This window comes from Hyperolius riggenbachi, chromosome 3 (assembly GCF_040937935.1).
Source record: "Hyperolius riggenbachi isolate aHypRig1 chromosome 3, aHypRig1.pri, whole genome shotgun sequence".
NCBI classification, from domain to species: Eukaryota; Metazoa; Chordata; class Amphibia; order Anura; family Hyperoliidae; genus Hyperolius; species Hyperolius riggenbachi.
This window is the reverse complement of record NC_090648.1, coordinates 341,342,553-341,355,072: the sequence shown is the minus strand read 5'-3', so window position 1 is coordinate 341,355,072 and position 12,520 is coordinate 341,342,553. Positions and strand designations below refer to the sequence as shown.

General features: G+C 43.6%; 1 protein-coding gene across 3 annotated transcripts in view; it reads right to left on the bottom strand.

Annotated features, from left to right (window-relative positions):
- The window catches only part of LOC137561501 (tyrosine 3-monooxygenase-like), a 57,653-nt gene that overhangs the window by 36,946 nt on the left and 8,187 nt on the right, over nt 1-12,520 (bottom strand). For all 3 annotated transcript variants that reach the window (XM_068272801.1, XM_068272802.1, XM_068272803.1), the window contains exons 4-5: nt 6,147-6,214; nt 3,584-3,634 (exon numbers count right to left, since the gene is read on the bottom strand). In XM_068272801.1, the coding sequence (XP_068128902.1) occupies nt 3,584-3,634; nt 6,147-6,214 (119 nt within the window). The remainder of the gene's footprint in view (nt 1-3,583; nt 3,635-6,146; nt 6,215-12,520) is intronic.

Here is a 12,520-nt window from a genome sequence, read left to right as displayed (position 1 = left end):
CTTCTTCGATCCCATCTCGATGCTCCCCAAAACGTTCTCTAAGTGGCCAGGCGGTTTTGCCCACATAGAATTTGCGGCATCCGCATGATAATAAGTATACAGTATTACATAAGGCGAAGAACAATCCATTGGTTGCTTGATTTGTACATTAACGTTATTGCACTGCACTGTGTCAGCCTGATGTTTTTGCAACATTTGCACCTGGCTTTACCACAGCTACGATTACCTCCCTTGGCCAGTTTCCCTTTTGTCGGTTGACTGTTTGTTATAGCTATGTTGCTTTTTGCTATTCTGTTTTGAAAGAAACAGCTTTTCTGAAGATGGTCTTTTGGCTGGTAGTTTGGGGTAGAGAACAGGATCTCTCAAAAGTAGGGGCCAATTTCCTCAGGGCGCAACTGGGTCTAGCCATTGCACAGGCGCTCCACAGTGCGCATTGCCATGACTACCACTCTACATTTAATATGACGTGTGCACGCCAGTGATGATCACCTGACGGAGGGGTGAATAAGCCGAAACGTGTCGTGACGTCACTGGCACATGGAAGAGCCGCGGGAAGAGAGAGAGCCTGTGTCCGTCTACCAACTCACGGAGCACACCGCTGCAGGCCACAGCGGTGGTTAGGCTGCCTCCCCCGGACCACACAGGGCTTGTCCCTCTACATGCTTGAAAACATCTTACCTCTTGTAAGTGCATTTTTTAACTGCGAATTTGTCAATAAAAGGATAACACACTTTAGAGCGCCTCTCCCACCCCCCTTTTTCACTTTCTTCTACCAAGCGTGCCAAACAGCCGGGCACTGAGAAGCAGCTCTAGTGGGCTTATCCAGCAGAGTTAATAATCCGGACCCGAAAAATAGCGCATGTTGGAAAAGTGTCCGGATCCGATCCGGCTCCGTTCTGTATGGAACGGACGCATGTGAACGTCGGCATAGACTTTGCATTGCTATGCGTAACGTACGTTCCGTTTGTACAGTATACGGTCCGAAACCGATCAGGCGAACCCGGACAGCGAACGCTAATGTGAACCAGGCCTAAATTATCATCACCAAAGGGCAGACTTGATAATAGAAGAAAAAAATCAACTGTTTAGGTTGGTTCATGCTGGCAGGGAAAATGGTATGTTTATCGGATCAGAAGCCAACGGATCTATGAACATGTTAACGGATCCTATGTTAACCAGAGAACCTGTTCAAATATGTTTATTGTTAGCCAATCCAGTCCTTCAGTTTCGTTAAGTGGACCGTTAGTCTGTGCAGTACACGATGAAACAAATTCCTTCACTGTAAACTTTAGCTGAGAGCAGAGTGATCTCAATATGCTGTTTAGAAATGATCCCTCAGAAGACCAGGATTCCATGAAGAAAAGGAAAGATGAGAGATTAACCACTTGATGACCCACCCTTTACCCCCCCTTAAGGACCAGCGCTGTTTTGAGTGATCTGTGCTGGGTGGGCTGTGCAGCCCCCAGCACAGATCAGGTTGCAGGCAGAGAGATCAGATTGCCCCCCTTTTTTCCCCCCTATGGGGATGATGTGCAGGGGGGTCTGATCTCTCCTGCCTGCCTGGGTGTTGCGGGGGGGGGGCACCTCAAAGCCCCCCTCCGCGGCGAAATCCTCCCCCTCCCTCTCCTACCTGGCCCCCCCGGCGATCTAGGCTGCACAGGACGCTATCCGTCCTGTGCAGCCAGTGACGGGACGTCCCCTGTCACATGGCGGCGATCCCCGGCCGCTGATTGGCCGGGGATCGCCGTTCTGCCTTACGGCGCTGCTGCGCAGCAGCGCCGTACAATGTAAACAAAGCGGATTATTTCTGCTTGTGTTTACATTTAGCCTGCGAGCCGCCATCGGCGGCCCGCAGGCTATTCACGGAGCCCCCCGCCGTGATTTGACAGGAAGCAGCCGCTTGCGCGAGCGGCTGCTTCCTAATTAATCAGCCTGCAGCTGGCGACGCAGTACTGCGTCGCTGGTCCTGCAGCTGCCACTTTGCCGACGCACGGTATAAGCGTGCAGTCGGCAAGTGGTTAAATACTTGTTTCTCCTATGTTGCTGTCACTTACAGTAAGTAGTAGAATTCTGACATTACCGACAGATTTTGGGCTTGTCCATCTCTCCATAGGGGAATCTCAGCATGGCCTTTATTCTTTATAAAGACATCCCCTGAAAAATATTTAAACAATGATGCTGGACAGCCTCTCTGCTCACCGTAAATTTTTTTTGCAGTTGGACGGAGTAACTGCCATTCACTAAGTGCTTTTTAAAATAAAGGAAACCCTAAGAACCCCCTAGGAGAAGATGGGCTAGTCCAAAATCTGTTGGTAATGTCAGATTTCTACTAATCACTGTAAGTGACAGCAACATAGGAGAAAAGTAATTTATGGCTCATTTAACCCCGGAAGAAATGTATTTCTTATTTGTATAGGTTTACATGTATTTTAAATTTTAAGATTTTCGCGACAGAGGTCCTTTATGACCAGAGTCTTTTTTCTCAGAATTCAGGCTCTAATCACTGTGATTGGTTTACAAATCACAGGGCCAGGAACCAATAAAATTGATATTAGAAATAAGCCACTACCCCCGAAATATCACAATTATGTAGTCTGGTGAAGCACTAGCGATGATATCAGAATTAAAGAGGACAGGCTGTAATGACTCACAACAGAACATAAAAACATTGTTCAGAATACACATTTTTGCATACAGTATATATATTACTGTATGCTAGTATGTAGCCTCTCCCAATGATGTTTAGCTTAGTCTATGATGTCATGTAGCCTTCTGCCCCAGAGCACCCTGGGTGATCAACGGACATTCCTGCACTCTACACAAAGGGGAAAAATTCTCAGTGATTGACCTTGCCAGCAGAAAAGATGCAAGCATCAATGATACATTTCAGAATGTAAATAAAATGATTGCAGTCTGGCTGTAGGCTGTAGCTCTCTTGCCCCTATGCCAGCACAGCACGTGTATTACTGTAATGGTGGGAGTAGTACAGTCTCTCCCTGGAGATAAGAAACTGATTTATGTGCAGGCATGTGTTCCTTATAATGGTAGAACCTGATAGTGCCTCAGAAATGTTTACTTGTTTGCTTACTGGAATAGGTAGAGCAGGGACGATTTCAACCGAACCACAATGCTGGTGTAATGGTCCAGTACACAATGTTGTTGCATGCAATTCATTTTGAAAGGTAATAGCCTCAATTTTTTTTAATCAAGTACAATTTTTCAACCTAGGTGTTTTTACTGCTAATAAAGTTCCAGCTTGCTGGGAGTGTTTTGAGTATAGAGGGTTGATAATTGTTTGTATTTAAATGAATCAAGGTAGCTTTATCACAGTTGTGCTGTAATTCCCGACATGTCCGATATTCCTTCCGATTGATTCTGCGCTCGTTTTCTCATAGAAGTGAATGAAAAAAGATAAGAAAAACGAGTAGAAGATAAGCCAATCAAGTGCAAAATCGACTGCAGAATCGAGGGGAAAAAGTGATCAGGTGGAAAATCCAGCGGAAAAAAGTATGGTGTGTACCCAGCATTACAGTTGTATGCAAATTACATTTTATTTATGGGTTTATTTATGATATTGACTTACCAAGTAGCAGTTTCTTCTGCTGTGTATTCAATCCTCGGCAAAGAATCGCCACTGATGCAAAATAAAGGACAATTTATTTTGACTGAAAATCATTTAAGAAAATCTAAGTCTACTCTTAATGTTGTATTCAGCTTGAAATTTAGCAATATAAATTTGTATCTACAAAGTATAAAATAAATGGCACAAGATGTCCAGTAAGGTTACGGAGAACCACTTGAATCGGAATGACATGATATAGATTTTTTTCTCAAAGGGCACAGGCATTAAAGCAGAATATAACCCTGCATTTCAACTTTGCTCTAAAACATTATTTACTGCATATTATATGCAAAAAACATTTTTTTTTACTAGACCAGCATTGGAAAGGTTAAACACAGAGGTTTATAGTTCCGTGGAGAGATATGCAGAAGTTCAGATTGTTACATTCTATTTAGTTAAATGTATCTATTGAGAAATGTTACACACTCTTTGGCTGTCCTCCAGCTCCTTCTCAGTCAGAGAGAGTGAGTCACATTCAACACTTAGATACATTTATGTAAACAAAATGTATCTATGTCAGCTTCGGATGCGTCTGCAGAAATCTCCAGGAACTTTAAAGCTCTGTGTAACCCTTCCAATGCTGGTCTAGTAAAAAAAAATGCTGGTTGCATATAATATACTGTAAATAATGTTTTAGAGCAAAGTTGAAATGCAGGGTTATATTCCGCTTTAACAACCACCTTCACTCCCCTAATGAGCTCTGTCTGCCTGAATGTGTGCACAGTCCATCTGCAGCCATTAGGATCACACTGAGAGATCTACCAGGATTTCATTGCACTACAAGATCTCTCATTGGCCTTCAGGCTTCATGTAACCCATTACCAAAGTACTGGATGGGCTATATGTAGCACCCAGACTTTGGCACTTTATGTATTAAAGTGTACCTGAAGGACACTTAGAGAAGAAGAGAAAAAGAGAGCACTCCGAACTTGAAATACAATAACTTTATTCGGCAATGCAAGCATCCATTGCACTTACTTGGTAACAACTCTTTAAAAGCATATCTGGGACTCTCTCCATAAAAAGGTCAAGGGTGTTGCCTAGAAAGGCCACAAAGGCCCGGGCCTTGGGTGGCTAAAGCTCAAGGCACACCTGGACATGAAATTGAGGATGCTAAATATGAAAGAGAAAGCTCTAAATGGGGAGCACCACATGAAAAAAAGGAAGCTGATGCTGCAAGAGAGCTGTACATGAAAGAGAAGGGCTGCTGTACATGGATGTTACACATGAATGAGGGTGCTGCACATGCACATGAACACACTTGGCCTAGGGGCAGTAAAAGTATACATCTGGCCTAGAACAGTTCCCGTGGGCCACAGAATTTAACCACTTGAGGACTACAGTGCTAAACCCCTCTAACGACCAGCCCTTTTCTTGCTGCACTGGGCTGTGCAGGCTTTTCAGCCTCTTGCACAGCCCAGCTAAGGAGCCCAGCGATTGGACTCACCTCCTATTTTTGTCACTAAGGGGACATCCCGCCGGAGGTGTCCGATCGCTGCTGCACTTATTTATTTATTTTTTTATTTTGGCCTCATAGAGGCTCTCATTGGCACCGTCCTCCTCCCTCTCCTTCCTCCCTAGCCTCCGCCTCAAGGATTGAACAGGACGGCGATCCGTCCTGTTCTCCACCTCTCATAGGCATCAGCCTATGAGAGGACGACGCTCCCCAGCCAATCAGAGGCAGGGGATCACCGATCTTGTACAGCGCTGCCAGAGACCGCAGCGCTGTACGGATGTAAACAAAGGGGATTTCTTTCCCCTTTCGTTTACAAACAGCCTGTTAGCTGTGATCGGCGGCTAGCAGGCTAATCATGGAGCTCCGCTCCGTGAACTAGCAGGGAGCGATCGCACATGCGCGTGGCTGTTCCCTGGGAAACCACAGCTCCAGGACTTGACCCCAATTGGCGTTAGGCGGTCCTGGGGCTGCCGCCGCATTTACGCCCATTGGCGTGACGCGGTCATTAGGTAGTTAGGGTGCATACACAAACACTATAAATGTCCCCCATAGGGATTAAGACTCAATCCATAGGGCAATGGTTTCTGGGCACAAGCTCATTTAGACACATCCCTTGGTTACAGCCGAGTGACGTGTAATATTGCTATGGGGAATTGAGGTGGCGCACAATGCTGTGATTTCTGGTGGGTGGTGTAAGGAAGTGTGTTCGCTAGCCACGCCAGTGTTGCTTAAAGATCCTGTATGCTGGATCTTTAAGTGACCTCATGGGACACCTGTGCACATACTAGATTTTTAGCCTAGACAGCCCTGCATGGCCACCTTGGCTGAGTTTCATCTAGCATGTATATGAGCTTTATTCCCATTAACTGATATATATACTGTACTGTATAGTGTGTGTAAATAATTTTGCCTAACCATAAGGTAAGGTGTTTCAAGTTGTATTATTTTTTTCAAAATGTCAACATCTGTTTTACAATGTAAGTTAAAATATGATCACAGAAGATAAAGCATGCTGCCTACTACCGTAATACATAGATTATACTAAACATTAACATTTTTACATCTCACTCTCTGTATCTGTAAGCCAGCTCTGCAAAGTATGCTCTTCTCTTCTTGTATTCCTGGTCACCATAACCCTGCAAACATGAATGTAAACAAGATCAAAAATACAAATTTGCTTCGCATGGAACTTTTTAAAAATTGAAAGTTTCAATCAAGAAATGTAAATGGGAGTGTGTATTTGTATGTGTGTGTGTGTGTGGTGTGTGTGTGGTGTGTGTGTGTGGTGTGTGTGTGTGTGTGTGTAGTGTGTGTGTGTAGTGTGTGTGTGTGTGTGTAGTGTTTGTGTGTGTGTGTGTGTATGTGTAGTGTGCGTGTGTGTGTAGTGTGAGTGTAGTGTGTGTGTGTGTGTGGTTGTGTGTGTGTGTGTGTAGTGTGTGTGTGTGTAGTGTGTGTGTGTGTAGTGTGAGTGTAGCGTGTGTGTGTGTGTGTAGCATGTGTGTGTGTAGTGTGTGTGTGTGTGTAGTGTGTGTGTGTGTGTGTGTGTGTGTGTGTGTGTAGTGTGTGTGTGTGTGTAGTGTTTGTGTGTGAAATGTGTATGTGTGTGTAATGTATGTATAGTGTGTATAGTGTGTGTGTGTGTGTGTAGTGTGTGTGTGTGTGTGTGTGTGTGTGTGTGTGTGTGTGTGTGTGTGTGTGTGTGTGTGTGTAGTGTGTGTGTGTTTGTGAAGTGTGTGTGTGTGTGTGTGTGTGTATAGTGTGTGTGTGTGTGTGTGTATAGTGTGTGTGTGTGTGTGTGTGTGTGTGTGTGTGTGTGTGTGTGTGTGTGTGTGTGTGTGTGTGTGTGTGTGTGTGTGTGTGTGTGTGTGTGTGTTTGAGTGTAGTGCGTGTTTGTGATCTTATGATTGTGAGCATGATGACCATATAATGTCGAAATGAACAATTAAAGGACAACTCTAAATAAATATTGCAATATTTAAAATATTTCCTATGTAGCTGTCACTAAAGGTAAGTAGCAAAAATCGAATAGATCTCACAGATTTTGCACTAGTCCATTTCTTATGGGAATTTTCAGTATTTTATTTATTTTCAAAAGTACTCCTTGCAAATTAAATTTGCAATGGTGTTGGAAAGCCAGCCTCTTTCTGTGCACGTTATTCTGGCAGTTGTGGTGTGCTACTGCCATCAAGGGAGTGCTTTTGAAAATAATGGAATACTAATGTATCCTGCATGAGGAGATGGATTAGTCCAATATATGTCAGATCCATCAAATATTTCTACTGCCTACTGTAAGTGACAGGCACATAGTTGAAAAAAAAATATAAAGTGCATTTTACTCTGGGATAGCTGTACATTAATTCACATGTATTTAAAAATGTACACATTTTTGCAATAATGGTCCTTTAAAGGGACTCCGAGCTCACAATAAAAAAGAAAGTTGAACTCACCTGGGGCTTTCTCCAGCCCAGTGCTGGTCGGGAGGTCCCACGACGGCGTCCTGGCTCCTCTCCAACACCCCGATCCGGAATGGCTGACAGGCCGCAGCCCGGGCGACACTCTCCCGAGTGTCGGGCTGCTCCTTCCGCGTATGACGCGGATGACGTCACACACCGGCCGCCTCGCGTCATCACGGCGGCCGGCGTGAAAGTACTGCGCATGCGCGCTTTAATCGCGCATGCGCAGTACTTTCACGCCGGCCGCCGTGATGACGCGAGGCGGCCGGCGTGTGACGTCATCCGCGTCATACGCGGAAGGAGCAGCCCGACACTCGGGAGAGTGTCGCCCGGGCTGCAGCCTGTCAGCCATTCCGGATCGGGGTGTTGGAGAGGAGCCAGGACGCCGTCGTGGGACCTCCCGACCAGCACTGGGCTGGAGAAAGCCCCAGGTGAGTTCAACTTTCTTTTTTATTGTGAGCTCGGAGTCCCTTTAAGGAGGAAGCTGCTGGAGTGAATCATTACTGAGAATTAGTGAAAGGTTACAAGATACTACTACATATTACCATTGTTATTAGGTGACCTTAAGTTCTTTATTCAGCATCAGATTGAGCACTTGTTCTTGGGTACGTTGGGCAGCTTGGGTGATTGACAAGCACTTTGCAGATTTTCTGTGGATACGTTTGCATATTCATTTACTGATCTTTTCCATTATAGCCACGCTAGAAAGAATTGTTTTGTCCGCCATTACTTTAAAAGTAATATTTAAAGTAAACCCGGGGCAAGAGTGATATGGATGCTGACATACTTATTTCCTTTTAAACAATGCAAGTCACCTGGCTGTCCTGATCCTCAGCCTATAATAATTTTAGTTGCAGACCCTGAACCAGCAAGCACTAGCAGATCAGCTGCTCTGACACAAGTCTGACTGGATTAGCAACATGTACCAGTCAAGCAGTAGTGCTATGTGATCCACATCAGAATGCTACCATATGCTCATTCCACCTCCAGAGATGCCACATGCACTCTTTATGTACCTAAATGTGCAGCTCAGTGCACCAAAAAGACATAAAGGGGGTCTCTCAGTGGAAAGTTCAGAAGACACTTTATTTGAGTAAAATATCCAGGAATGCAGCTAATAACACTCACATTCAGAGGGTCCTACTCCAGTAGAGACCATCTTGGCAATGATCACTTCCCACCCAATGTGGTACTATGCAGATATACTTGCGATCAAATATGCAACATTGCCTGCTCTCATCCCCTGCTTACTGTATATACTCGCATATAAGCCAACCCAAGTATATACCCACTTTTCCCTCAGAAACCAGGAAAAAGTGATTGACTCACATATAATCCCCCTCCCCAGTACAGCCCCCTCCACAGTAACCAGATGTGCCCCCCAGTACAAGTCAGCCCCCCTCCCCATAGCCAGATGTGTCCCAAGGATGATACAGCACATTTTGTTTGTGCTTAAAAGTTAGGCTTATACTCGAGTATATAAGGTCTTTTAGGGTTTTAACTCAGGCTTTACTGATGTCAGAGGATTAAACAGGCCTGCCAGGCAACTGGTATTTTTTAAATGGAAATAAATATGGCAGCCTCCATATAACTCTCATTTCGGGTTCACTTTAAAGAACAACTATCAAAGAAACTGTCCTTCTGTAAACCCCACAAACCTATAGAGCTTTTAGCCAGCAACACTAGAAAGCTTTTCTTCACAGCCTGTGCGAAAAAAAAAATGCCTTGTTTACCAGCTGTTTGTAACAGTTTGTGTCTGCGTCAAAGCTAGAGGCTAGAGCCATAACATGTAGCTAGGTTATACTTCTCTGTCACTATTTACAAAGGAATTATTTACTGTTTGTTTCTGTACTGCCCACACACACACTGCTTTTTCACAGATCATATGAGAACAGCTGAGGGATTTTTAGATACAGAGAAGGATCTGAAGAGAAGGAGGCTTATTTCATTTCTGTTCTTGGATGCTTTCCCCATTCAGAACGACATCTCCCTGGTTGTAAACTGTTTAATTTAGTCTGCGAGGCAGAGAGAGAGATAAAGGAACACACAGAGCTGCAGCTGATGTTATTTACACACATTTGAACGTATATTTATCCATGCATGGTTGTCTGGAGTATATAAATAAACCTGTTCTTGTTAAAAAGCTGACAGTAACTTGTCTACTTCAAGGAGGTGAGTCCACCACCACCTCCTGAGGAATTTTAAACTTTTTGGTACCTTTTATCCTGCTGGCGCCTCTGTTCACTCTTATATTACCAATATCCACTCCTGGTTGAGGGGTCGATCTCCATCTCTTTTTTCCTGATCTACAGAGAGCGACTTTTAATCCTGGGTGAGGACAGGTCTAATCACCTCACCTGCCTGCACAGTGGTTACCTAGGAGGTAACCCACTTTTGTGAGTATATACACTATATACTTTTCAATTCCAACCTATTGTTTTGCTTACTACACTATATTGGGCTTTCAGTGTCCCCACTTTTGTTTATCGCCACAGTGAAAACTGTTCTCTGTAAATGTCCTATTTTCTTCACATAAAACATGAAAAGAGGAAAAAAGCCTTTGTATTGCTATTTGCTAGTAATTACTGGAAATATATGTGGCATTTAGAATTTTAGTTACCTTTGATAGTCCTTTAAGGAAAACAAACTAAAAAGAAAGCAGATATTCTAAAAGTACTTACAGTGTACACTATAATGCTCATGAAAATCTTGATAATTATAAATCTTAATATTTCTTTTTTCTTTTTCTTAAACGGGTCAATGTTATTATAGAAAATGGGAACATCAGAATGACAAAATGTATTTTTCTAGCAGAATAAAGTGAAAGAAATTCAGTTTAACCTTTTAGCCTATATTGTATCTTTAAGAGGAACTCCAGAGAACATTTTACTATTGGCAGGTGATGTAGCTGCTGCATGGTTTTTGGCAGTTGGAAACAGCTGTAAACAGCTATTTCCCACAAAAGTTCAAACTTTTCTTGTGGGAGGGGTTACTTGTGGGAGGGGTTTCACCACAATATCAGTCATAAAGCGCCCCCTGATGGTCTGTTTGTGAAAAGGAATAGATTTCTCATGTAAAAGGGGGTATCAGCTACTGATTGGGATAAAGTTCAATTTTTGGTCGGAGTTTCTCTTTAATGTAGGCTGGCCATCAGAAAGCCAATATATTGTGCATATTTAGCAAGGTCAGTTGAAAATGATATGTAATGTAATAATTAATGCAGGCAAAAACTCTTCAAGACATGAAATGTGATCCTGCTTGTTGATGTTATAGTGAGCGAGCATGCAAAACACACACAGCTCCCAGCTGTAGAGAGCAGTGTGTGCGTCCATGGGAACGGCCCTGTTTCCTGCCATATGGTGTGAGTTACTCAGCACATACCCACCCAGGGAAATAACCTCTCGGTGCCTCACTGGATGACATTTTCTTGGTTGTAGATCTGACAGCAGTGGATGTAAAACATCCTAATTTCTATGTAAATGATCTGTCTGGGAAAATTATATAATACTTGATTCACACAGTAATTATATGTGAGCCAAAGGTCTTTGCAGTGTGGCTTCCCTACAAATCTGCTCCTGACAAGCAAAATCTCTTATTAGTCTTAAGTGCATGTGTAAGTGAAGCGGTCAAACGTTCAGCAGCCTGGATGAAAATCATTTTGGCATATCTGCTGATTTTCAAGAAAAACAGGGGGAAGAAATTATCCTTTGCTGTTTTAGTAAATTTGAAAATAGTTTTTGGCCTTTACATCTATTAATTGCTATTAGGAGCTAAATCACTGGGAGCAGTATAAGCAGGTAGAAAGGCAGTTGGCACTGCAGCAGTATGTAGTCAGCATGGAAGGGGATTAGGCAGGTAAAACACACCTCACCCACAGTGTTGTAACTTGCGTGCTCTGATCCAAGGGAAGTACATACATGGAAGAAGGAGAAGGAATTATCGGCACTGCAACTTACATTTATTCTTCAAAAAGTGAGGCACAGTCCGAATGCATAAATACAAAACAGTAGTGCAGCATACATGGACATACAGGTGCTCAGAGGTGTGATGGTGACGGTGGGTGCTAGGCACTGCTCGCCTGACGGCCGTTTCGCGCTATATCGCGCTTCTACGGAGCCTCCTGCACTACTGTTTTGTATTTATGCATTCGGACTGTGCTTCACTTTTTGAAGAATAGATGTACGTTGCAGTGCCGATTATTCCTGCTCCTTCTCCTTCTTCCACTGGGAGCAGTATGCAGCATTGAACAATAGAAAATGGGCTCTGTTAGCTGTTTGCCTCATAAAGGGGACAGCTTTCGAAATCAGGAGACAAAGTACAAATGAAATTATAATTACTCATCAATTAAAAATATATATAATAATACCTCTTATGAGTGTGAGCTGGTTAAGGTCTTTTTCCATATGTGCCTCTGATTTTTAGTACATCTTGTTGCAGCTGAATTATACGAACCGCGCTTTGTTCCTGGGGGAGCAGTTTTCCTGCCACTGATGTTTTTAAGGATACTGTGGTACCTGTTTAATGATATCTAACATTAAAAGACACTATAAAATCTACTATAGTCTGAGCCCACAGACGCAGTTGTGTCCCCTTCTGTCAGCTTTTCAGCATCTGCAACATTGATGTGTAACTAAGAAGAGGACAGTATCAGTGGGCATCAGTGGGCTCAGGTCCTCAGGGCTCGTTTCCATTGTAACGCAGAGCCGCGTGGCTCTATGTTGCGCGTCACTTATGGGGGCGGAGCTTGCGATCCCATTAATTATACTGAATGGGATCACGGGCGCAATCGCTGTTAAATGCAGTCAGCCATGCACTGTGGTTCAGTGGTAAATCGCAGTGCATGTATGGAAAAAACGACTCTGCAGTCTATGCATTGTCTGCTGTCCCTGTGATTACGTTTTCGCAAGAACGGCTGAAAGCACGCTATATGGAAATGAACCCTTATTGTGATTTAGTACATAATATATCCTGTGCTCAATAAAATTAACT